At 44.8% G+C, this 27,059-nt stretch overlaps 1 protein-coding gene across 2 annotated transcripts in view; it reads left to right on the plus strand.

Annotated features, from left to right (window-relative positions):
• gpatch1 (G patch domain containing 1) overlaps positions 1 to 27,059 on the plus strand; it is an 81,509-nt gene that overhangs the window by 41,092 nt on the left and 13,358 nt on the right. The window contains exons 14-19 of one of the 2 annotated variants that reach the window (XM_059993356.1): positions 3,653 to 3,786; positions 5,702 to 5,877; positions 12,623 to 12,821; positions 13,275 to 13,406; positions 17,377 to 17,540; positions 18,263 to 18,381. In XM_059993356.1, the coding sequence (XP_059849339.1) occupies positions 3,653 to 3,786; positions 5,702 to 5,877; positions 12,623 to 12,821; positions 13,275 to 13,406; positions 17,377 to 17,540; positions 18,263 to 18,381 (924 nt within the window). The remainder of the gene's footprint in view (positions 1 to 3,652; positions 3,787 to 5,701; positions 5,878 to 12,622; positions 12,822 to 13,274; positions 13,407 to 17,376; positions 17,541 to 18,262; positions 18,382 to 27,059) is intronic. The other variant, XM_059993357.1, reaches the window with a different exon arrangement.

The raw sequence follows: 27,059 nt of genomic DNA on the forward strand, positions 1-27,059 counted from the left end.
ATTACGGCACATTTGGGTAGCAGTAGAAGGATCAGTCCGAGTCAGCATGGATTTATGAAGGGAAAATCATGCTTGACTAAATCTTCTGGAGTTTTTTGAGGATGTAACTATGAAAATGGACAAGGGAGAGCCAGTGGATGTAGTGTACCTGGACTTCCAGAAAGCTTTTGATAAAGTCCCACATAGGAGATTAGTGGGCAAAATTACGGCACATGGTATTGGGGGCAGAGTACTGACATGGATTGAAAATTGGCTGACAGGAAACAGAATAGTGATTAACGGGTCTCTTTCGGAATGGCAGGCTGTGAATGGTGGGGTACCGCAAGGTTCAGTGCTGGGACCACAGCTGTTTACAATATACATTAATGATTTAGATGAGGGGATTAAAAGTAACATTAGCAAATTTGCTGATGACACAAAGCTGGGTGGCAGTGTGAAATGTCAGGAGGATGTTATGAGAATGCAGGGTGACTTGGACAGGTGGGTGAGTGGGCAAATATATGGCAGATGCAGTTTAATGTGGATAAATGTGAGGTTATCCACTTTGGTGGCAAGAACAGGATGGCAGATTACTATCTAAATGGAGTCAAGTTGGGAAAAGGGGAAGTACAACGAGATCCAGGTGTTCTTATAGATCAGTCAATGAAAGCAAGCATGCAGGTACAGCAGGCAGTGAAGAAAGCTAATGGCATGCTGGCCTTTATAACAAGGGGAATTGAGTATAGGAGTAAAGAGGTCCTTCTGCAGCTGTGGTGAGACCCCACCTGGAGGATTGTGTGCAGTTTTGGTCTCCAAATTTGAGGAAAGACATTCTTGCTATTGAGGGAGTGCAGCGTAGGTTCACTAGGTTAATTCCCGGAATGACGGGACTGTCATATGTTGAAAGATTGGAGCGACTGGGCTTGTATACACTGGAATTTAGAAGGATGAGAGGGGATCTGATTGAAACTTATAAGATTATTAAGGGATTGGACACGCTGGAGGCAGGAAGCATGTTCCCGCTGATGGGTGAGTCCAGAACTAGAGGCCACAGTTTAAGAATAAGGGGTAGGCCATTTAGAACAGAGATGCAGAAAAACTCTTTCACCCAGAGAGTGGTGGATATGTCGAATTCTCTGCCCCAGAAGGCAGTGGAGGCCAAGTCTCTGGATGCATTCAAGAGAGAGATAGAGTTCTTATAGATAGCGGGGTCAAGGGATATGTGGAGAGGGCAGGAATGGAGTATTGATTGTGTATGATCAGCCACGATCACAGTGAATGTTGTCTATTTAACACTTGAGGCAACTCGTCAAGAGGATGAAGGAAGCAGATGTTAAATATAAGAAGCAGGAAGGGCTCATGAGAAATATAGGGTAGACAGAAACGAGCTAAAGAAAGAACTTAGGAGAGCTTGAAGGCGGCATGAGAAGACCGTGGCATGTAGGATTAAGGAGAACCCCAAGGCATTCTATGCGTGTGTGAAGAACAGAAGGATGACAGGAATGAAGCTGGGTCTGCTAAAGAAGGCAGCATGCCTGGAGGTGGAGGAGGTTGGGGAGGTCCTAAATGAATACTTTGCTTCAGTATTCACAAGTGAAAAGGACCTTGATCAGGGTGAAGTCAAAATAGAATAGGGCAGTGTGCTGGACAATGTGGAGATTAAGGAAGAAGAAGTGTTGGATCTTATTAAAAACATCAAGATTGGTAAGTCCCCAGAGCCGGATGTGATATACCCAGGTTGCTATGGGAAGTTAGAGGAGAGACCACTGGAGCAGTAGCTATGATCTTTGAATCTGCTTTGGCTGCAGGGGAGGTACCGAAGGATTGGAGAATGGCAAATGTAGTTCCTTTGTTTAAGAAAAGTAATAGGGAGAATCCTGGGAACTATAGACCAGTGAGACTTACGTCAGTGGTCTGCAAACTATTGGAAAGGATTCTTAAGGATAGGATCTACGAGCATTTGGAAAAGTACAGTCTACTCAAGAATAGTCAACGTGGTTTTGTGAAGGGAAGGTTGTGCCTCACGAGCCTAATTGAGCTTTTTGAAGAGGTAACAAAAGAAATTGATGAGGGTAGGGTGGTAGATGTGGTCTACATGGATTTTAGCAAGGCATTTGACGAGGTCCCCCACAAGAGACTCATCCAGAAAGTCATGAGGCATGGGATCAGTGGAACCTTGGCTGTTTGGATAAAAAATTGGCTTATAGGAAGAAAGCAGAGGGTAGTAGTGGAAGAAAAGTATTCTGCCTGGAGGTTGGTGACTAGTGGAGTGTCACAAGGATCTGTCCTGGGACCTCAGCTCTTCGTGATTTTTATAAATGATCTGGATGGAGAGGCGAAAGGATGGGTGAGGAAGTTTGCGGATGACATAGATTGGAGGAGTTGTGGATGGAGCTGCAGGTTGTCAAAGGTTACAAGAGAATATAGACAGGATGCAGAGTTGGGGAGAAAGGTGGCACATGGAGTTCAATCCGTATAAGTGTGAGGTGATGCATTTTGGAAGGACAAACCAGAAGGCTGAGTACAGGGTTAATGGTCAGTTACTGAAGAGTGTAGATGAACAGAGGGACATTGGGGTTCAAATTCATACATCCCTCAAGGTCGCTGCACAGGTTGATAGGGTAGTTAAGAAGGCCTATGGCCCATGTTAGCCCATGTTGCAACTCTACAAATCTCTGGTGAGACCACACTTAGAGTATTGTGTTCAATTCTGGTCACCTCATTATAGGAAGGATGTGGAAGCTATGGAGAGGATGCAGAGGAGATTTACCAGGATGTTGCCTGGTTTGGAGAACAAGTCATATGAAGCAAGGTTAGCAGAGCTGGGACTTTTCTCTTTGGAGCTTAAAAGAATGAGAGCGGACTTGATAGAAATCTACAAGATTACGAGAGGCACAGATAGGATGGATAGCCAGTACCTGTTTCCCAGGGCACGAATAGCAAACACCAGAGGACATATGTACAAAATTAAGGGAGGGAAGTTTAGCAGAGATATCAGGGGTGAGTTTTTTACACAGAGGGTTGTGGGTGCCTGGAATGACTTGCCAGGGATGGTGTTGGAGGCTGAAACATTAGGAGTATTTAAGAGCCTCTTAGACAGACACATGGATGAAAGAAAAATGGAGGGTTATGGGGTAGTGTGAGTTTGGTACTTTTTTAAGGAATATATGGGTTGGCACAACATTGAGGGCTGAAGGGCCTTACTGTGCTGTAGTATTCTAGTGTCTCGTCCATGCCACTGTATGGTATGGGTGCCATGGTAGCACAGCAGCTAATGGTTGGGGTGCCGGGGATTGGAGTTCAGTTCTGAAACCCTCTGTAAGAACTTCATACGTCCTCCCCGTGGGATGTGTGGGTTTCCTCCCACAGTCTAAAGAGGTTCCGGTTAGTAGGTTAAGTTGTTCTGTGATTAGGCCAGGAATTACTGGGTGGCACGGCTCCAGGGACCGGAAGGCCTGTTCTGTGTATCTGGAAATAAATAAATACCAAGCAGTTATTCTGCATCTGGGCCATGGCCCAAATGATGAATCCTGTTTCCATCAACTCCCTCAGACCTACACTCTCAGGACAACTGACCATGGTAGTACTAATCTGCATAGCTATGGGATTTGTTCGACTTTCTGTCTGGACTGTTTTGTGATGATTCTATTTACGTTGATGCTTGATTTTACAGGTCAACAGTTGTTGGACTGCTTAAGGTGAAACGAGACAAGTATTCGGTGTTCAACTTCTTAATGGCTCCCTCTGTTCCTGCATCCAGTGGGACGGAGCCAACAAAGGGATCTGGACAGTCAAGTACATCATCTAGTGAGTGGTTATCAGCATATAGGGACTTCAACTACCCTGAGAGCAACAGGCACTCAGTCAGGTGCAGGAGGTATTGAGGGAATTCAGTTATCCTGAGAGAAACGGGAACTCTGGTGTAGAGGGTATTGAGGGACTTCAACTACCCTGAGAGCAACAGGCACTCAGTCAGGTGCAGGAGGTATTGAGGGAATTCAGTTATCCTGAGAGAAACGGGAACTCTGGTGTAGAGGGTATTGAGGGGCTTCAACTACCCTGAGAGTAACGGGAACTCAGTCAGGTGCAGGGGGTATTGATAGCAGAGAACTCCTGAAGCACATTTGGGTTCTGTGTAGCATTCCAGGCAAGTGAGGAATGAGCTGGTCAATGCATATCCAAAGATAAGAACATTAGAAGGTAACTAAGGATAGAGTAGGGACTGTTGAGTTTTGAATAGGACAAGTATGCACAGTGCTGGATAATGTTTCCAGTTGAGGACAGGTGTTGGCTGATGTTTCTGTGACTGAAGGCTGTTAACTCTGCATCGGCGGAGCTCAGCACTGAACCCTGACGTTTTGGTCTACACAGTGTTTTAGAATTAAATGTCGAGTATTGGTCGTGCTCGTGACAGTGAGGAAAAGAGCTTCAGTCTGCAGGAATGTATCAACAGTCTGGTCAGGGAGGAATCAATGGTCTAGACAGGGTGAGGCGGATGGGGTGGGGGCACACAGAAGGAAGGTGGGGGGGAGATGATGGGGGACCAATCTCAGGGAGAGAAGGATTGATTGGGGCTGGTCAGTGGGTGGAGTGGCAGATGGATGGGGTCCAATGTCAGGGAGAGAGACAAGGCTGGTCAGTGGCTGGAGGGACAGATGGATGGGGGGTTATTGTCAGGGAGAGGCAGACGGGGCTGGTCAGTGGGTGGAAGGACAGATGGATGGGGGTTATTGACAGGGAGAGGCAGACGGGGCTGGTCAGTGAGTGGAGGGGCAGATGAATGGGGTCCAATGTCGGAGAGGTAGAAGGGGCTGGTCAGTGGGTGGAGGGGCAGATGGATGGGGGTTATTGTCAGGGAGAGGCAGGTGGGGCTGGTCAGTGGGTGGAGTGGTTGATGGATGGGGGGTTATTGTCAGGGAGAGGCAGATGGGGCTGGTCAGTGAGTGGAGGGGCAGATGGATGGGGGTTATTGTCAGGGAGAGAGCAGTCAGGTCACCACATCACAGGAAAGCTGTGACTCTGTTGGAGCGGTTGCATACTGCCCTGACTGGAAGAACTGGATAGACTGAGGCTGTCTTCCATAAAAGATGCTGAGGAAATTACTTCAGCAACACGGAATTGCTCGAGGTCGTATCAACAAGAAGGGTTTCTTTCCCATGGCAAGTTTGCAGTTCCCACCTGGGGAGGGACATCCATTTGAGTGGAGGCAATAACCCCAGTAGCATGATGCTGTTACTCGGGGTGCTGGAGCTTGGAATTCAGTTCTGGTGTTCTCTGTGCATCCTTCCCATGGAATGTGTAGGTTTTCTCTGGGTGCCCTGGTTTCGTCCCACAGTCCAAAGATGTACTGGTTGGTAAGTTGATTGGTCACTGTAATTTGTCCAGTGATTAAGCTAGGGTTAAATTGGTGGCTTACTGGGCAGTGCAGCTTGAAGGGCCAGAAGGAGCTGTCCTGTGCTGTATCTTGATAGATAAGTAAATAAATAAATTATATAAGTAAATAAATAAATCTCACTGGAGGGTGGCAACCTTCTGAAAGGTTAGCGGAAGCAGTAACTGTATCTCAGTGAGCACGAGGTGAAGCTGAGGTCTGCAGGGCCCTGGGCTGAGTGCGGTTCTCTGCTGGTAGTTGGTCAGTGGGTAGGTTTCCAGTGTTGTCAATTCTCTGTGCTGTTATGAGCTATATTAATCCATCCCACAAATTCTCTGCTGTCTGATCCAGAAGCTCCTGAATTGAAGCGAAGGTCCAGGTGGGACCTGTCAGCAGAGGACAAGGGGAAAGGTGCTACTGGACAGCCTCGGGCTGTGGCTGGACCTGAAACAGTGCCGGAAAGCAGCTCAGTTCTGCCACAGGGAAAGAAACCTGGACACAGCCAGCAAAACCAACTGGAAGATAAGGTATAGGTACAGCTCTGGTGGCCAGTGTGTGAGCTCCTGCTGCAGTCTGAGGGTCTTGGCCTAAAACATTGACTCTTCATTCCCCTCTATAGATGCTGTCTGACCTCCTGAGTTCCTCCAACATTTTGTGTGTGTTGCTCAAGGTTTCTAGCATCTGCTGAATCTCTTGTATCTATGAAAACCTCTAGAACTCAGGGAGCATCTTTTTCAGATGGGTCCTGATATGCAGTGCCTTGACCTGAAGCATCAACTGTCCATCTCCCCCCACAGATGCTGCCTGACACACGGGGTCCCTCCTGAATCTTGAACAGCATGATCCCTGCAAGCCCCTCTCCCTCCAACATGTTACTCCCTTGCGTTTTTCACTGTCTGGTATTTCATGATGGAAGAGCACACATGTTACACATAGTGGCCACTTCCTGTACCACCTGTATCTAATAAAGTGGCCATTGAGTGTACATTCATTTGATGTGGGTTCAGAGATGTTCTTCTGCACACCGCTGTTGTAACATGTGATTATTTGAGTTACTGTCGCCTTCCTGTCAGCTTGAACCAGTCTGGTCATTCTCCTCTGGCTTCTCATTAACAAGACAATTTCTCCCACATAATGCTGCTCATTGGATTTTTTTCTGCACTATTCTCTGTAAACTCTAAATACGGCTGAGTGTGAAATCCCCAGCAGTTTCTGAGATACTTAAACCACTCCACCTGATACCAATAATCATTCCACGATCAAAGTCACTTAGATCATATTTCTTCCCCATGCTCATGTTTGGTCTGAGCAACAACTGAATTATTTCACCATGTCTATATGTGTTATGCATTGAGTTGCTGCTAATTGGATATTTACATTAAAGAGCAGGTGACCAGGTGTAACTAGTTAAGTGGCCACTGTGTATATATTGAATAATTCCAGCCTTGGACCCACTGTTACACAATTCTGTTGGGTCACATTGTTGTACAGCACAGCAACAGGCCCTTTGATCCATCGTAGCCATCCAATAATTAATACAATTAGGGTCATCCCTGAAGGCTAACTTACGGTTGTGAGGAAGACAAATGCAATGTTAACGTTTGCTTTGAGAGGACTAGAATATAAAACCAAGGATGTGATGCTGAGGGTTTATAAGGCATTGGTCAGACTGTTGGAGTATTGTGAGCAGTTTTGTGCCCCTTATCTAAGAAATGATGTGCTGGTATTGGAGAGGGTCCAGGGGAGGTTCACAAGAATTATTCTGGGAATGAAAGGGTTAATGTATGAGGAGTGTTTGATGCCTCTGAGGATGTATTCACTGTAGTTTAAAAGAATGAGGGGAGGATCTTATTGAAACTTATTGAATATTGAAAGACCTTGATAGAGTAAATTTGGAGAGGATATCTAGTGGGGGAGTCCAGGCACAGCCTCAGAATGCAGAGACATTTATTTGCATAAGAACAATAGAAATAAGGCTATAAGATATAGGAGGGGAAGTAGGCCATTCAGCCCATTGTGTCTGTTCCACCATTCAATCATGGGCTGATCCAATTCTTCCAGTCTTTTCCACTCCCCTGCTTTCACCCCTGCTTTCACCCCATACCCTTTGATGCCCTGGCTAATCAAGAACCTATCTGTCTCTGCTATAAATACACCCAATGACTTGGCCTCCACAGCTGCTCATGGCAACAAATTCCACAGATTTACCACCCTCTAACTAAAGTAATTTCTCCACATCTCTGTTCTTGATGGACGTCCTTCAATCCTCAAGTCAGGCCCTCTTGTCCTAGTATCCCCTACCACGGGAAATAACTTTGCCATATCTAATCTGTTCAGGCCTTTTAACATTCGGAATGTTTCTATGAGATCCCCCCCTCATTCTGCTGAACTCCAGGAAATACAGCCCAAGAGCTGCCAGACGTTCCTTATATGGTAACCCTTTCATTCCTGGTATCATTCTTGTGAACCTGCTCTGAACCCTCTCCAATGTCAGTATATCTTTTCTAAAAGAAGGAGCCCAAAACTGCACACAATACTCCCAAGTGTGGTCTCCCGAGTGCCTTATAGAGCCTCAATGTCACATTCCTGTTCTTATATTCTATACTTCTAGAAATGAATGCCAACATTGCATTTGCCTTCTTCTCAACCGACTCAACTTGAGGTTAACCTTTAGGGTATCTTGTACAAGGTCTCCCAAGTCCCTTTGCATCTCTGCATTTTGAATTTTCTCCCCATTTATTTCTTCCACCAAAGTGTGTGATCAGACACTTTACAACATTGTATTTAATTTGCCATTTCTTTGTCTGTTCCCCTAAACTATCTAAGTCTCTCTGCACGCTCTCTGTTTCCTCAACACTACCTGCTCCTCCACCTATCTTTGTATCATCAGCAAACTTAGCCACAAATCCATTAATCTCATAGTCCAAATCATTGATGTACAGCGTAAAAAGTAGTGGTTCCAACTCTGACCCCTGTGGAACTCCACTGGTAACTGGCAGCCAACCAGAATAGGATCCCTTTATTCCCACACACTGTTTTCTGCCGACCAGCCAATGCTCCACCAATGCTAATAACTTCCTTGTAATTCCATAGGCCCTTATCTTGCTAAGCAGCCTCATGTATGGCACCTTGTTAAAGGCCTTCTGAAAATCCAAGTACACTACTTCTACTGCATCTCCTTTGTCTACCCTGCTTGTAATTGCCTCAAAGAATTGCAGTAGGTTTGTCAGGCAGGATTTTCCTTTCAGGAAACCATGCTGGCTTTGGCCTATCTTGTCATGTGCCTCCAGGTACTCTGTAATCTCATCTCTAATAATCGATTCCAACATCTTCCCAACTGCTGATATCAGGCTAATAGGTCCAGAGTTTCAGTTCTGCTGCCTCCCACCCTTCTTAAATAGTGGAGTAACATTTGCAATTTTCCAGTCATCCGATACAATGCTAGAATTTATCAATTCTTAAAAGATCATTGCTAATGCCTCTGCAATCTCTCCAGCTACTTCCTTCAGAACCCCAGAGTGTATTCCATCAGGTCCAGGAGGTTTATCCACCCTCAGACCATTAAGCTTCCTGAGCACCTTCTCTGTCATAACTTTCACTGCACAAACTTCACTTCCCTGACACTCTTGAATTGCCGGTATACTGAAGACACCTTCCACTGTGAAAACTGATGGAAAATATGGATTCAGTATCTCTGCATCTCTCATACAATATCTCCGGCGTCATTTTCTATTGGTCCTATATTTACCCTTGACTCTCTTTTACTCTTTATACCTTCTTAGTTTCCTTCTGCAAGTTCTTAAAAGCTCCCCAGTCCTCTATCTTCCCACTAGCTCTGGTTTCTGTGTAGCCCTCTCTTTTGCTTTTACTTTGGCTCTGACTTCACTTGTCAGCCATGGTAGTGTCCTTCTTCCCTTTGAAAATTTCTTCTTATTTGGAATATATCTGTCTTGTACTTTCCTCATTTTTCACAGAAACTCCAGCCATTGCTGCTCTGCTGTCCTTCCTGCTAATGTCCCTTTCCAGTCAACTTTGACCAGTTCCCCCCTCATGCCATTTTAATTTCCTTTATTCCACTGAAATATTGACACGTTGGATTTTATTTTTTCCCCTCTCAAATTTCATTGTGAACTTGATCATATTGTGATCACTGTTCCCTTAGGGTTCCTTAACCTTAAGATCTCTTATCACTTCCAGATCATTGCACAACACCCAATCCAGCACAGCCAATCCCCTAGTGGGTTCAACAACAAGCTGTTCTAAAAAGCTATCCCTTAGACATTCTGCAAATTCTCTCTTGCGGTCCAGTACTGACCTGGTTTTCCCAATCCACTTTCATGTTAAAATTCCCAGCAATTATCATAACATTACTTTTCTGACATGCCTTTTCTATCTCCTTTTGTAATTTGTAATCTTGTAATCCACATCCTGGCTGCTGTTTGGAGGCCTGTATGCAACTGCCATTAGAGTCCTTTTCCCCTTGCCATTTCTTAACTCAACCCATAGAGACTCTACACCTTCCAATTCGATGTCATCTCTTTCTAATGATTTAAGATTATTTCTTATACACAGAGCCACAGCACCCCTTCTTCCGACTAACCTATCTTTCTGGTACACTGTATATCCTTGGACGTTCAGCTCCCAATGGCAGCCATCCTTTAGCCAAGTTTCAGAGACGGCCACAACGTCATACTTGCCAATCTGTAGCTGAATTTCAAGATCACCCATTTTATTCCTTATGTTGTGTGAATTCAAGTACAACACTCTCAGTCCAGTATTTGTTGCTTTCTGTTTTAACTGCACCATGCCTCTATTGCCCTGTAACTCATGCCAATTGCTTTGGTTAAGCCTCATCTCCTGCCTGTTCTTTCAATAATCTCTGTTGCATCTTTGATTTATTTCTGTTTTCCCCTTCCTGAGCCCTATCACTGCGGTTCCCATCCCTTTGCCAAATTAATTTAAACCCTCCCTAACAGCTCTATTAAATATGCCCGCTAGGATATTGGACCCGTTTGGATTCTGGTGTAACCCGTCCTTTTTGTACAGGTCGTACCTCCCCCAGAAGAGGCCCTAGTGATCCAGGAATCTGAATCCCTGCCCCCTACACCAGTCTCTTAGCCGTACATTAATACGCCTGATCCTGATATTCTTGCACTTGCTAGCATGTAGCACAGGCAGCAATCCTGAGATTACTACCCTACAGATCCTGCTTTTCAGCTTCCTACCCAATTCCCTGAATTCTCTCTTCTAGACCTCCTCCCTTTTTCTACCTATATCATTGGTACCAACATGTACCAAGACTTGTGGCTGTTCACCCTCTCCCTTCAGAATACTATGCACCCAATCCGAGACATCCCATACCCTGGCACCTGGGAGGCAACACACCATGTGGGGAATTCTATCAGGCTGACAGAACCTCCTATCTGTTCCCCTCACTATGGAATCCCCTATGACTACCGCATTCCTCATCTTCCTCTTTCCCTTCTGTACCATGGAACCAGGCTTAGTGCCAGAGACCCAGTTGCATTGGTTGTCCTCTGTCAGGTTACCCCCCTCAACCGCATCCAAAACGAGATAAGGATTACTGAGGGGGATGGCTACAGGGTTGCTCTCTACTATCTTCCTGAGCTCCTTCCCTCGCTTCCCTGACCATCACCCACTTATCTAAGTTCTGCAGCCTCGTGGTGACTAACTCCTTGTAGCTCCTCTTTATCTCCTATTCACTCTTCCTAATAAGCTGTAGGTCAGCAAGCCAGACAGCTAAATAGGAGCAGGAGTTGGCCATCTGGCCCGTCGAGCCTGCTCCGCCATTCAATAAGATCATAGCTGATCTGGCCATGGACTCATCTCCACCTACCTGCCTTTTCCCCACAACCCTTACTTCCCCCACTATACAAAAATCTAGACAACCTTGTCTTAAATATATTTACTGAGGTAGCCTCCACTGCTTCATTGGGCAGAGAATTCCACAGATTCACTGTCTTCTGGAAAGCATTTCCTCCTCACCTCAGTCCCAAATCTACTCCCCCGAATCTTGAGGCTATGTCACTCATCTATCAGTGGAAACAACTTCCCTGCCTCTATCTTATCTATCTTTTTAAATTTTATATGTTTCTATAAGATCTCCTTTCAATCTTCTGAATACCAGTGAGTACAGTCCCAGGCAACTCAAGCTCTTCATAGTCTAACCCCCTAATCTTTGGAATCAACCTGGTGAACCCTCTCTGCACTGCCTCCAAAACCAGTACATCCCTCCTCAAGAAAGGAGACCAAAAATGCACGCAATGCGCCAGGTGCAGCCTCACCAGTGCCCTATACAGTTGCAGCATGACCTCCCTGCTCTTAAATTCAATCCCTCTAGCAATGAAGGCCAACATTCCATTTGCCTTCTTGACAGCCTGCTGCACCTGCAAACCAACCTTTTGTGATTCATGCACAAGCACTCCCAAGTCCCTCTGCACAGCAGCATGCTGCAATTTTTTACCATTTAAATAATAATCTGTTCTTTCATTATTCCTTCTAAAGTGGATGACCTCGCATTTACCAACATAGTGCTCCATCTGCCAGACCCTTGCCCACTCACTTAACCTATCTATATCTCTCTGCAGACTCTCCGTGTCCTCTGCACAATTTGCTTTTCACTCAGTATCATCAGCAAACTTAGATACACTACACTTGGTCCCCTCTTCCAGATCATTAATGTGTATCATGAACAACTGCGGGCCCAGCACCAACCCCTTGGCACACCGCTCACCAGAGTAACACCCATGTATCCCGACTCTCTACTTTCTATTAGTTAACCAATCCTTTATCCATGCTAATACATCACCCCCAACTCTGTGCATCCTTATCTTATGGATAAGTCAAACAGAGATGAGAAGCAATTTCTTTACCCAGAGGGTGGTAAATCTGTGAAATTCATTGCCTCAGACAGGTGTGGAGGCCAAGTCATTGAGGATATTTAAAGCAGAGGTTGCTAAATTCTTGCTTCATCGGGGTGTCAAAAGGTTACAGGGTGAAAGCAGGAGAATGGGGTTGAAAGGGATAATAAATCAGCCATCATGGAACAGCAGAGCAGACTTGACGGCCTAATTTGCTGCTATGTCTTATGGTGTAATGGCCTTAATACCCTCTACATTTACCCATTTACAAGTGCCAGACCTGTAGTAGGATTGAGATGCTTCCTGTTTGATCATCCCCACTGCCAGCCTTGCGAGGCAAGTCTGGAGTGTAGATTCTGGTTTCCAGGGTAACCCTCCACTGTCCTCACAGGCAGATTCTGAGGAGGATGAGAAAAGCCGACTACCCATGGACTTGTTCAAAGCCGTCTTTGCTAGCTCATCAGAGGAACAATCATCATCATCCTCCTCTGACGAAGATGACGAGGACAACAGTGAAATAGAGGCTCCTCCTGAGCCACAAGATGCTGTCTCGCCTGGACTACAAGCTAATTCTACCAACGATCAGCCAGGTATGGTGATGTCTCTGAGAGCTCCTCTCTGATTGGTTAATTTCACTTTTGCCTTTCCTTTGAATATTCCAATTCCTTGTATGGATCTCTACCATGAGCAGCTCTAATACTGCACAGTACAGGAGGAAGTTTCACTCTGAGTCTGACCCTGGGAGTGTGTGATGTGATGGTGTAGAGGGAGCTTTACTGTGTGTCTGACCCCGGGAGTGTGTGATGAGACAGAAGGAGCTTCACTCTGTCTGAGTGTGGGAGTGTATGAAGTGACGATGCAAAGGGATCTTCACTGTGTGTGGAGGGAGCTGAGCTCAGGTCAGTGTGAAAGGAGTTTCTCTGTCTAATACAATGAATTGTATCGCGTGTGTTTAGCACCTCACTAAAGCAGATTGTATTGATGCTTGCTCTTTGCTTGACCTTGTAGCAGCTCGTCTGGCTGAAGACAGTTTGTTGTTCCAGATTCGGTGAAGGAGGAGCTGGGTTTCAGAGCAAAAGGACATGATGGCACGACACGACCTGGGCAGTGCAATCCACAGATGTCTCCTGACACAGAGGAGTTTGGGCCTCGGCTGCCCCCAGCTCTGCTTCACGGTGAGATCAGAATCTTTGTAAATGCCTGGTACACCACAGAGAAATTAAAGTCGTAAGGTGATCAATGAAGGTAGAGCTGTAGATTTTGCCTATGTGAGCTTTGTGGACAAGATCCCTCACAGTGGACTCATCCAGAAGATTAGGTTGCATTCTGACCTGGCCAAGTTGATTAGAATCCGGCCACACCAAACAAGACAGAGGGTAGTGGTTGGTGGGACTTATTCTGACTAGTGGTGTTTTAGAGCACTTGCTGTTGTGATGTATATCAATGACCTGCATGAAAATGTAGGTGGGTAGCTTAGAAAGTTTGCAGATGGTAGGAAGTTTGGTGAAAAATGTAGAAGGTTTCCAAAGGGTACAGTGGGATATAGATTAGTTACTGTCGATAACAGGTCCTGACGAAGGGTCTTGACCCAAACCGTTGACTGCTTCTTTCAATGGATGCTGCCCGACCTGCTGAGTTCATCCAGCTTTTTTGTACATCTTGATTTGACCACAGCATCTGCAGTGTACTTTGTGTTTACTGTAGATAACAGGAAGGTTGTTGGTGTTGGATCGCAGAATGATGTTGATCAGCTGGTCACTTGGGCTCAGTAATGGCAAGTGGAAGTTGGCCAGGTCAAGGTGATGTATTGGGGGTATCTCAATGGTGGGAAGGGTTGTGCTTATGACAGCGCTGGCTGTGTCTACAACCCTCTGAAGCCTCTTTCAATCCTGTGCATGTCCTCCATGGCATATATATATGTATATTTATAGAAATTTACTGGAGTCTTTAGTGATCTCCTGCAGCTCCTAATGAAATAAAGAATTAGAATTTGTGGATGGCATGTGTGAGCTGTCCCTGGCCACACAGACATAAGTGTAGAGCAGTGAGCTAAGTATACCTCTTTGAAGTGTGCCTGTATTGATTGTGAGTAAGAATGAGATGTTATTACCCTTACAACTTTTCCCAGTAACATTAACATCTAAAGCCTGTGAGTATTTGATTAAGGTACAGAGTGAGAGGTGTAGAGGTTTTTTAGAATCTGGACACACTATCTGAGGGGATGGTGGAGACAGAGACGGTCTGTGTTTGACAAATACCTGGATGAGCCAAGGCATAGAAGGTTACAGATCGAGTGATGGTAAATGGTCAGCAGGGATGTTGTGGGCCAAAGGACCTGATGCCTGTGGTGTAAGACATTGTGATGTAGATTGCAGAAGGTTGGCCAAGGAACTGGAGAGGAAATATGTTCTCACAGTGAGCTCAGGCAAATAGGAAAATGTGACATTCAGTAAAGCAAACAGCACATTATCTGATGGTTAGCGGCAGCAGCACCCTGAGATCTAAGGGATCTGCCTGTCATTGTGTGTAGTCTGCACTATATATTTGAAGTAATTCAGAAAGTTAACAATGTTGTTGTTCATTGTTAGGGAAACCGAATACAAAAGACCGCAGCTATTTACAATATACATTAATGATTTAGATGAAGGGATTAAAAGCAACATTAGCAAATTTGCAGGTGACACAAAGCTGGGTGGCAGGGTGAAATATGAGGAGGATGTTAGGAGAATGCAGAGTGACTTGGACAGGTTGGGTGAGTGGGCTGATGCATAGCAGATGCAGTTTAATGTGGATAAATGTAAGGTTATCCACTTTGGTGGCAAGAACAGGAAGGCAGATTACTATCTGAATGGTGTCAAGTTAGGAAAAGGGGAAGTACAACAAGATCTGGGTGCCCTTGTTCATCAGTCACTGAAAGTAAGCATGCAGGTACAGCAGGCAGTGAAGAAAGCTAATGGCTTGTTGGCCTTCATAACAAGGGCAGTTGAGTATAGGAGCAAAGAAGTCCTTCTGCAGTTGTACAGGGCCCTGGTGAGACCATGCCTGGAGTATTGTGTTCAGTTTTGGTCTCCAAATTTGAGGAAGAACATGCTTGCTATTGAGAGACTGCAGCATAGGTTCGTTCCCGAGGTTAATTCCCAGGATGGCGGGACTGTCATATGTGGAAAGATTGGAGCGACTGGGCTTGTATACACTGGAATTAAGAAGGATGAGAGGGGATCTGATTGAAACATTTAAGATTATTAAGGGATTGGACACACTAGAGGCAGGAAACATGTTCTTGATGTTGGGGGAGTCCAGAACCAGGGGCCACAGTTTAAGAATATGGGGTAGGCCATTTAGAATGGAGTTGAGGGAAAACTTTTTCACCCAGGGAGTTGTGGATCTATGGAATGCTCCGCCTCAGAAGGCAGTGGAGGCCAATTCTCTGGATGCTTTCAAGAAAGAGTTAGATAGAGCTCTTAAAGACAACAGAGTCAAGGGTAATGGGGAGAAGGCAGGAACAGGGTACTGATTGTGGTCTTTTAAGAGACTCTTAAATAGGTACACGGAGCTTAGAAAAATAGAGGGCGGATTGGTTGATAAAGCATTTTATTAAGCATTACAAGAACAAAAACAACAAAGTAAACAGTTGTGTCATTGCAAACTCAGTCTAGAAATAACAATATTCCAGTGAGAACAATTCACCTGTAAAATAGCCAGATTCAAATGACATGACATCTACTACAGAAAAACTGAGAAGCTTCTGGAAAATATAGGATCAACTATACACAATTACTGGAAAATTTACTGAACAATTACATTTCATTATATAAAAATATAAGCAATCACAGGAAAGTTAAACTACAAGAATCAACAATTCTACACCCTAATGCAAAGTGGTAAAGAATGCATTTAATATGCTGGCCTTCATTCAGGACCTTGAGTTTCAGAGAAGGACATTATGTTGCAATTATATAAAAGCTGTTGAGACTGCACTTTGAGTACTGTGTCACGCTGCTTTGGTAGCCCTGCTCGTTAAGGAAAGACATTGTTAAGCTACTGAGGCAGCAGAAGAGATTTACAAGGTTGCTGCCTGGACTAAAGGGCCTGAGTAATAGGGCGAGACTGGTCATGCTGGATCTTTATTTGTTGCAATGCAGGAAAATAAGGGGTGACCACATTGAAGTTCATAAAATCGTGAAGAATGAACAGTCATAGTCTTTTCCCCAGGTTGGGAGTTCTAAACTAGAGGGTGCAGATACAAGAGGGGAAAAATTTTAAAGAGGCTTCTCTACACAGAGTAACGAGCACCTGGAATGAGCTGGAAGGCAAAGTAGTCGAGTGGGGCTCAACTGCAACATTGAGGTATTTGGATAAGTACACAGAAGGGTGGGGCTTGGAAAGTTGTGGGTTAAATTTCAGCACCTCAGGCTAGCAGGGAGGATGCTGGTTGAGCTGAAAGGCCTGCTTCCATGCAGTGTTACTCTGTGACTACATCTGAGTATTCTGTCGCTCTCCTCATTTGAGGGAGAGCGAGAGTTTCGAAAAGGTTTACAGAATTGATACTCAGAATGGGAAGGTAGTCTTATGAGGAAAGTTGGACAAGGCAAGGCTTGTGTCCACTGGGCTTTAGGAAGGGGACCTGACTGAGGGATCCTCACAGGGTAGATGTTTGGAAGATGTTTCTTTTTGTGAGAGAAAAGTATGAGGGCTATAGAAAGGCTAGATTGCAGGAAACTGCCCCCTCCACTGGAGGCAGGCAAAACTGGACAATGTAGATTTAGGGCAGGTTTCCTAACCTGGAGTCCATGGACACCTCAATTAATGCTAAGTCTCCATGGCATAAAAAAGGTTGGGAACCCCTGATTTAGGGAGGGGGGAAGAGTCTCGGAGGGGATCTGCAGGAGCCCTTTTCATTCAGACACCAGTGAGTACGTAAAATGTTCTGCATGAGAAACTGGTGAAACCAGAGTCATTGTGGAGATGTTTAAATGAATATGAGAAGGTTATGGATCAAAGGCTGGGAAATGGGTTAGCACAGATGTGTGTGTGCTGGCCCAAATGGCTGAGCTGGAACCGGGCTCCGCATTTCTGCTTGTAGGTCAGTGATTTGTAGAGTTGCTGTTGGTGATCTGTAACTTATTGTTGGTCATTGTACCTCAGGAACCCCGGTGCCCGGATCTTTAAGAGCAGAAGCACACAGTGGCAGCAGTCCCCCATGCTCGGCCGACAGAGAGCGACAGATGTACAGAAGCAGCACCTCACGCTCTGAGGAGAGAGAGCAAAAGAAACATAAAGATCGACAGAAAGCGAAGAAGCAGAAAAAGGTCAGTGCTGGGCTGGGTTGTTATAGAGTTGGGTTGTGCCAGGCCGTGTAGAGTTGGGTTGGACCAGTCAGCTTGAGCTGGGCTGTATAGTGTTGGGTTGGACCGGACTGTGTAGAGTTGGGGTGGGCCAGGTCAGGTTGGTCCAGGCTGTGTAGAGTTCTATGGACCATGTAAGGTTGGACCTGCTTGTGTAGAATGTGAGAGGTTGCCACAGTTATTTGAATATCTTAAGGGGCTGCTCCTCAGGTTTTGGTTGCACTTCAGCCCTGTGTTCCTGATATATAGGCACCATTGTGGAGGGTGGATAGCTCGGTGAATCTACTGGTGGGTTTGCTCCTGGGCCTGGCCAAGATGGCCATTCATGGGTCCAGGTGGTGGACAGTTGAGGGCTCTGCCAAGGCTGAATGCTTGCCCCTCTTCTCTGGGTACCTTCATGCCCATGTGAGCATGTGGTCAGAATAAATAGTGAGAGACTTCCAGGAATGGTGGGCAGCCTGGGACTGTTTCATTGACAGTAATAATCATATTTAATTTGAATTTGTTCACTGTCTTATAAATACTTGATGTTTGCATTTTGTGTATTTTTGTGTGTGTTTCTGTAGTTTTGCAAAAAAAATCAAGCGACAGTACTGAGGGAGGGTCACGCTGTGGGGGGTGGTGGTGTTGGTGTATAGCTGGTGAAAAGCCTGGTAGGAATGTTTGTTCTGTTTTGCTCGCTGTAGAAAAAGAAACACAAGAAGCACAAAGAGCGACGAAGAGCTAAAGGTCGGAGTCCAAGCAGCAGCAGTGAAGGGGTTGGAGGAGAATCACGGTCCCCCCCTATTGTGGATCTGTTGCAGAGGTGAGCCCCTGCAAATGTAAATTAGTAATCCAGCAACATGGCCTTGAGATTGTAAAGGGAGCTGGAAAGGGCATGTAATAGGGCAATGTCACAATTGTCATGGGGGACTTCAATATGTAAGGAGATTGGAAAAATCAGGTTGATGTCAAATTGCAAGAGAGGGATCTGTTGAATGCCTACAAGATGGCTTCTTAGAGCAGCTTGTGCTTGAGCCTACTCGGGGAAAGGTTGGGTATTGTGTAATAATCCAGATTTTATTAGGGAGCTTAGGGTAAAGAAACCCTGAGAAGACAGTGATCATAATATGATTGAATTCATACTGCAATTTGAAAGGGAGAAGCATAAGTCACATGTATCGGTATCGCAAAGGGCATTACAGAGGCATGAGAGAGGAGCTTGCCCAGGTGATACTGGCAGGGATGACGGCAGAGCAGAGATCGCTGAAGTTTCTAGGAATAGTTCACAAGGCGCTAGTTAGATATGTCCCACAGAAGAAGAAGTAGGCAATTGTGGCAGACCAGGGAACTTAAGGTCTGCATAAAAGCCAAGGAAAGGATATATAATGTAGCAAAAGTGAGTGGGCAATTGGGTCATTGGGAAGTTTTTAAAATCCAACGAAAGGCTAGTAAGAAAGCCAAATGAAGGGAAAAGATGAAACATGAGGGCAAACTAACCTATCATATAAAGCAGTTTTTTAAGGAGTAAAAGGGAGGTGAGAGTTGATATTGGACCACTGGAAAATTATGCTGGTGAGGTAGTAATGAGGATAAAGAATTGGCAGATGAACTTAATGGGTGCTTTGCATCATTTTTCACTGTGGAAGACACTAACAAGTGTGCTGGATGTGCCTTACAAAGGAAAAAGTGCAAGGCAAACTCAGAGGTCTTCAGGTGGATAAGTCACCTGGACCAGATGAACTACATCCCAGAGTCCTGAAAAAGGTTCCTGAAGAGATAGCAGAGATAAGATTTCACATGAAAATGGACATCTGGTATTCATAGAAATCTAGACAATTTTGGCACAGAAGCTGTTTGGCCCATAGATCTGAATAATTGTGCATAGTTGCTGCAATTCTCTAAATTTTTATTGTTATAAACTTCTCTTGATCCACTAATCAGAAAAAACATTTCCATATTAAATCTAAATCCATTTGTTCTTGATTATCAACTCAAAATAATTGAAGTATGCAGATGAGAACATTATGTGACATGATATCTGTAAATTTAAGAAAAAAATTCAGATTCTCAACTCAAAGGCCAGTAGAAATGTCTCCTAATTTTTTTTCTCTTTGATTCTGATTCTCAATAAAGTTCTCAAAAGATCCAAACCATCCCAGCTATGCCATCTCTTCACACTACCATCAAGTCAGGAGGATACTGTGAATAGCAAGGGGAGAGCACCGTAGTAGGGGTGTGGGACAGGTGACAGAGAAGGAGTGCTGGGGCAGGGGGTGAAGCAGGTGGAGACACACTCAGCCCTCAGACACCAAGCTCCAAACAATTGGTTTATTGATCATTACAGAATGTCTCTCTAGTGCTTCCTGCTCCTTCCCTTCTCCCATCCCCTTTTCCCCATCTATAATTCCCCTCGCCACCTTCCCACTCTCAGTCCACAATAGAGACCCATATAGAACCAGGTTTATCATCAGTCACATATGTTATGCAGCAGTACAGTGCAATACAAAAAAATTAGTACAGTATTGTGCAAAATACTTAAGCACCCTAGCTACATATGCTGCACATGTCAAATCATCTGTTTTTGTGCTGTTAGTTCTATGCAGAGTAGATCAACAATAATTCAGTATCTAGTTGGGAATTTCAACCAATGCAGCAGCTTAAGTACATTGAATTACAAGGTTGTGTGGAAAATCTTCCAATCTGGCACTGTCAAAGTCCTAAGGAGACCAAATCATCAGAATTCTATATAGAAACTAGGTACAAGTCTCTTCTTCATGTGGCATGAAACCTTCACAGAAATCTTACATAGGGACTAGAGAAGGCCATTCAACAAGTTATATATTTTCTGTGGGGGTGGGGAATGTAACATAGAGGTTAGCATAACGCTTTATAGTGCCAGCTGTAAGATTGAGATTCAGTTCCTACTGCTGAGTTTGTATGTTTGCCCCATGATCACATGAGTTTCCTCTGGGTGTTCTGGTTTCCTTCCACGTTCCACTTAAGTAAGTACATGTTTGGCACAGCATTGTGGGGTGAAGGGCCTGGATTGTGCTGTAGGTTTTCTAAGTTTCTATACTTGGTTATGATCTTTCAAGAATCACTTGATTTTGGTATAGTTCTGAAAACTGCAAATGTCACTCCACTCATTTAGGAGGAAGGCAAAAGGAAGGAAATTAAAGCCAGTTAGCCTAACCTCAGCGATTGGGAAAGTGTTGGAGTCCATTATTAAGAATGATGTTTCAGGGTAATAAGTCAAAATCAGCATGGTTTTTGTAAAGGGAAATCTTGCCTGACAAATCTCTTAAGAGTTCTTTAAGGAAGTACAAGCAGGGTGGGCAAAGGAGAGGCAGTGGATGTTATTTACTTGGATTTTCATAAGGCGTTTGATAAGGTGCCACACATGATGCTGCTTAACAAGATAAATATTATGGCATTATAGGAAAGATACTGGCATGGATTCGGTATTGTCATTTAAAGTAAAATTGGATAGGTATATGGACAGGAAAGGAATGGAGGGTTATGGGCTGAGTGTGGGCCACTGGGACTAGGTGAGTGTAAGCATCAGCACGGACTAGAAGGGCTGAGATGGCCTGTTTCCATGCTGTAATTGTTATATGGATAGTGAAATGGCTGACATGCAAGAGGCAGTGCATGGGAATAAAAGGAGCCTTTTCTGGTTGACTGGTGGTGTTCCTCAGGGTCAGTATTGGGACTGCTACTTTTCACATTGTTTGTCAGTGATTTAGATAACGGAATCAAAGTTTGTGGATGATATGAAGATAGGTGGAGGGGCAGGTAGTGCTGAGGAACCAATGTGATTGCAGAAGGACTTAGACAAATTAGAAGAATGGGCAAAAAATTGGCAGATGGAATACAGTGTTGGCAAATGTATAATAATGCATTTTGGTAAAAGGAACAACATTGCAGACTATTATCTAAATGGGGAGAAAATTGAAACATCAGAGGTGCAGAGGGACTTAGGACTTCTCATGCAAGACTCCCAGAAGGTTAATTTACAAGTTGAGTTTGGTAAAGAAGGCAAGTGAGCTGTTGGCATTCATTTCAAGGGGAGGAGAATGTAAAAACAAGGAGATAATGCTGAGGCTTTATAAAACACTAGTCAGGCTGTTAGGTATCTAACACTAGTTAGATATTGTTAACAGTTTAGGGCCCCATATTTCAGAAAGGATGTGTTGTCATTGGGGAGTCCAGAGGAGGTTTATGAGGATTCCAGGAATGGGGGTTAACATGTGAGGATCATTTGTCAAGCTTTGGGTCTGTACTCACTGGAATTTAGAAGAATGCGGGGGTTTCATTGAAACCTACCAAATGTTGAAAGGTCTAGACAGGGTGGATGTGGAGAGGATGTTTCCTGTGGTGGGGGTATCTGGAACGAGAGAGCACAGCCTCAGAATTAAGGGGTGACCCTTTAGAACAGAGGTAAGGAGGGATTTTTTTAACCAGAAAATAGTGGATCTGTGGAATGCTCTACCACAGACTGCGGTGGAGGCCAAGTCCATGGGTATATTTAAAGCAAAAATTGATAGTTTCCTGATTGGTCAAGGCATCAAAGGTTATGGCAAGAAAGCAGGTGAATGGGGTTGAGTGGAATCAGGGACCAGACTCAATGGGCTGAATGGATTAATTCTAATCCTTTGTCTTATGTAGAACTATGGATGATTGGAATCCACTGACATGCAAGGCTAATGATCAGCGTGATCCAGTAACGTATGGAGCTGCGGATCAGTGCGATCCAGTGATGTACAGAGCTGCGGATCAGTGTGATCCAGTGACGTACAGATCTCTGGATCAGTGTGATCCAGTGGCGTACAGATCTCTGGATTGGTGTGATCCAGTGACGTACAGATCTCTGGATCGGTGTGATTCAGTGACGTACAGATCTCTGGATTGGTGTGATTCAGTGACGTACAGATCTCTGGATCGGTGTGATCCAGTGACGTACAGATCTCTGGATCAGTGTGATCCAGTGACGGACGGAGCTGTGGATCGGTGTGATCCAGTGACGTACAGATCTCTGGATCAGTGTGATCCAGTGACAGACGGAGCTGTGGATCGGTGTGATCCAGTGACGTACAGATCTCTGGATCAGTGTGATCCAGTGACATACAGATCTCTGGATCAGTGTGATCCAGTGACGTATGGAGCTGTGGATCGATGTGATCCAGTGACGCGCAGAGATGCGGATCAGTGTGATCCAGTGACGTATGGAGCTGTGGATCGATGTGATCCAGTGACGTACAGAGCTGCGGATCAGTGTGATCCAGTGACGTGCAGCACTTTGGATCCATGTGATCCAGTGATGTACGGAGCTGCTGATCAGTGTGATCCAGTGACGTACAGAGCTGCTGATCAGTGTGATCCAGTGACGTACAGAGCTGCGGATCAGTGTGATCCAGTGACGTACAGAGCTGCGGATCAGTGTGATCCAGTGACGTACAGAGCTGCGGATCAGTGTGATCCAGTGACGTACAGAGCTGCGGATCAGTGTGATCCAGTGGTGTATGGAGCTGCTGATCAGTGTGATCCAGTGCCGTACGGAGCTGCTGATCAGTGCGATCTGTGTCATATACACCCTATCCTCGATATATGCGTCTTCAGACTATGCGTATTCACAGTTATGAGAGGAACCTATTTCTACCAACGTCTCCTTATATGCGTCCAAAACTCTCAGTTATGCGAGGAGCACCGCTTTCCCGTCAATACAAGTCAGGTATGCGCGCCTCACAATCTTACTCCTGCTAGTTTCGCATTGGTTTTGGCAATGTGTGGATGTGCGATCTTGCACTCTTAAACTTTTGTTGGTTTTAACTACGGTGCAGTGATTTTGTGCTTGAAATATTTAACTGTGCCTCCTAAGCGTCTGATGTCATGTCCTGGGCCATCAGCCGAGCGACAGAGAACCGCTTTAACTCTTGAAGAAAGGTTGGAAATTATAAACAGTGTGGCATCATCTGAAGGTAACACAGCTCTGGGACGCTACTACCAGAAACAGAATCTTGCCTTTAAAGTTCTTTTGTTGCTTGACAATGCACCAGCCCTTCCTAAACATTTGGACAGCATTCCTCCTAACATAATAGTGCATTTCCTGCCGCCTAACACAACATTGCTGATTCAACCATTCGACCAAGGTGTGATCCACATTCAAGGCATATTTTTTTTATGGCGAACTATCTCTCAGATGCTGCGAGCAACAGATGATTTTGAAAATCCTGGGAGTTTACCAACGGTGAGGGAATGGTGGAAGTCGGAACACTTGGCACAAGTGGCAATGGACATGGACCCAAGTTTAGAGCAGAATCAGCATTTCAGTCGTTCCCTGCTGTCAACCCCTCTTCCCTACAGGCAAATTTATGCTGAAAAACAAAATGCTGCCAAGCAAACAACCCTCACCACTTTCTTCAAACCGGTGTCATCTCCTGCTGTCGTTCTGTGAGTCTTCCTTCATCCCTTGCCGTGCTTGATATGATCCCGACACCATAACACCCACTCATCTCCTGGAGTGAAAACACCTGCCACTGTTGGTGAGTACTGTAATCCCTAGTATGTTAAGTTTCAACTTAAGCTGAATATTACCTTAAATTGATGAAATATATTACAAATGTTGCCTTGTGGTACTGCTTTTGTGTCATATTGGTATGAAAATGTGAATAAATTACAGATAAAACATATTCAGGAAGCCCTCTGGAACACATCCCTATTTTCTCCATTTAAATAATTATTCACATAATGTGATTTCACTTTATGCATCGACTACGAGGAAAGTGTCCCCCGCGTATAACGAGGATAGGGTGTATAAGCCTCCAAATAGTAGCCAAGATGTTGGGTTGAGATTGCAAAGGAGCTGGAAAAGGCATGTAATAAGGTTAATGTCACAACTGTAAAGGGGGACTTCAATATGCAAGGGAATTCGGAAAAACTGGTTTACTTCGATCACAAGAGGGAGTTTGTTAAATGCCTACGGGATGACTTTTTAGAGCAACAAGTGCTTGAGCCTACTCTGGGAAAGGATATCTTAGACTGGTTAGTGTGTAATAACCCAGATCTTATAAGGGAGCTGAAGGTAAAGGAACCTTAAGGAGATGGTGATCATAATATGATTGAATTCGTACTGCAATTTAAGAGGGGCAAGTATAAGTTGCATGTATCAGTATCACAATGGAATAAAGGAAATTACAGAGGCATGAGAGAGGAGCTTGCCCAGGTGCACTGGAGGGGATAGTGGCGAGGATGACGCCAGAACAGTGGTGGCTGAAGTTTTTGGGAATAGTTCATTAGGTGCAGGATAGATATGTCCCACAGGAGAAGTCTCCTAGCCTTCCGGACGTCCACATCTGTGCCAGGTGCACCGAGCTGCAGCTTCTAAGAGACCATGTTAGGGAACTGGAGCAGCAGCTCGATGACCTTCATCTGGTCAGGGAGAGTGAGAAGTTGATAGAGAGGAGTTACAGGCAGGTGGTCACACCGGGGCCACGGGAGGCAAACAGGTGGGTCACAGTTAGGAGAGGGAAGGGGAAGAGTCAAGTATTAGAGAGTGCCCCAGTGGCTGTGCCCCTTGACAATAAGTACTCCTGTTTGAGTACTGTAGGGGGGGACTGCCTACCTGGGGGAAGCAACAGTGGCCGTACCCTGTAGCTCAGACAGAAGGGTAGGGAAAGGAAGAGGAAGGCAGTAATAATAGGGGACTCGATGGTTGGGGGGGTCAGGTAGGCAATTCTGTGGACGCAGTCAGGAGACCGAAATGGTAGTTTATGGTGCCAGGGTCTGGGATATTTCTGATCGTCCAAGATATCCTGAAGTAGGAGGGTGAGGAGCCAGAGGTCATGGTACATATAATTATCAATGACATAGGTAGGAAAAAGGAAGAGGTCCTGAAAGGAGAATATGGGGAGTTAGGAAGGGAGTTAAGAAGAAGGACTGCAAAGGTAGTAATCTCAGGATTACTGCCTGTGCCAGGCAACAGTGAGAGTAGGAATGGAATGAGGTGGAGGATAAATGCGTGGCTGAGGGATTGGAGCAGGGGGCAGGGATTCAAGTTTCTGGATCATTGGGACCACTTTTGGGGCAGGTGTGACCTGTACAAAAAGGACAGGTTGCACTTGGATCCAAGGGGGACCAATATCCTGGCACGGAGATTTGCTAAGGCTACTAGGGAGACTTTAAACTAGAATGGTTGGGGGTGGGAATCAAATTGAAGAGACTGGGAGAGAGGAGGATAGTTCACAAATAGAGAAAACTTGTAGACAGTGTGTGAGGGAGGATAGGCAAGTGACAGAGAAGGGGAGCGCTCAGACTGAAGATGTAGGGGAGAAGGAAGGAAAAGATAATAAAATTGTTTGCACCGTTAGGGATAAACAGAGAGTAAGAGGTGGAGAATTTCTTAAATGCATCTATTTTAATGCTAGGAACATTGTAAGAAAAGTGGATGAGCTTAGAGCATGGATTGATACCTGGTAATATGATGTTGTAGCTATTAGTGAAACATGATTGCAGGAGGGGTGTGATTGGCAACGAAATATTCCTGGATTTTGTTGCTTCAGATGTGATAGAATCGGAGGGACTGGAGGGGGAGGTGTTGCATTGCTTGTCAGAGAAAATATTACAGCGGTGCTTTGGCAGGATAAGTTAGAGGGCTCATCTAGGGATACTGCTTGGGTGGAATTGAGGAATGGGAAAGGTGTAGTAACACTTATAGAGGTGTATTATAGACCACCTAATGGGGAGCAAGAATTGGAGGAGCAAATTTGCAAGGAGATAGCAGATATTTGTAGTAAGCAGAAGGTTGTGATTGTGGAAGATTTTAATCTTCCACACATAGACTGGGAAGCCCATTCTGTAAAAGGGGTGGATGGTTTGGAGTTTGTGAAATGTGTGCAGGTTAGTTTTTTGCAGCAATACATAGAGGTACCGACTAGAGAAGGGGCAGTGTTGGATCTTCTGTTAGGGAATGAGATAGGTCAGGTGATGGAGGTATGTGTTGGGGAGCACTTTGGGTCCAGTGATCACAATGCCATTAGTTTCAATATAATTATGAAGAAGGATAGGACTGGACCCAGGGTTGAGATTTTTGATAAGAGGAAGGCTAACTTTGAGGAGATGTGAAAGGATTTAGAAGGAGTGGATTGGGACAACTTGTTTTATGGGAAATGTTACGTACCCCGTAACTGGGTCACTTACCAGCAAAGATAGAGAGGTCCGTTGAAGTCTGATGGTACTATTTTTAACAGTATTTATTGATAAAAATACACAAAAATAATATCAATGCAAACATACAGATAATATACGTCGTCAATACTAAATCTAAATCGCGGGTATAATAATAATCAATAAGAAATAGCTCTATCGTTGTCTAGGGGATAATGTATTGTCCGATGGAAATATAAAAGTCACTCAAGTTCATTCAAGCTGCAGCTTTTGGTTGGAGAGAAAGACAGATGTTTAACTTGCCCATTCCTTTTATGATGTCAGTCCTTCGAGAGTCGT

This window comes from Hypanus sabinus, chromosome 17 (assembly GCF_030144855.1).
Source record: "Hypanus sabinus isolate sHypSab1 chromosome 17, sHypSab1.hap1, whole genome shotgun sequence".
Classification (NCBI taxonomy): Eukaryota; Metazoa; Chordata; class Chondrichthyes; order Myliobatiformes; family Dasyatidae; genus Hypanus; species Hypanus sabinus.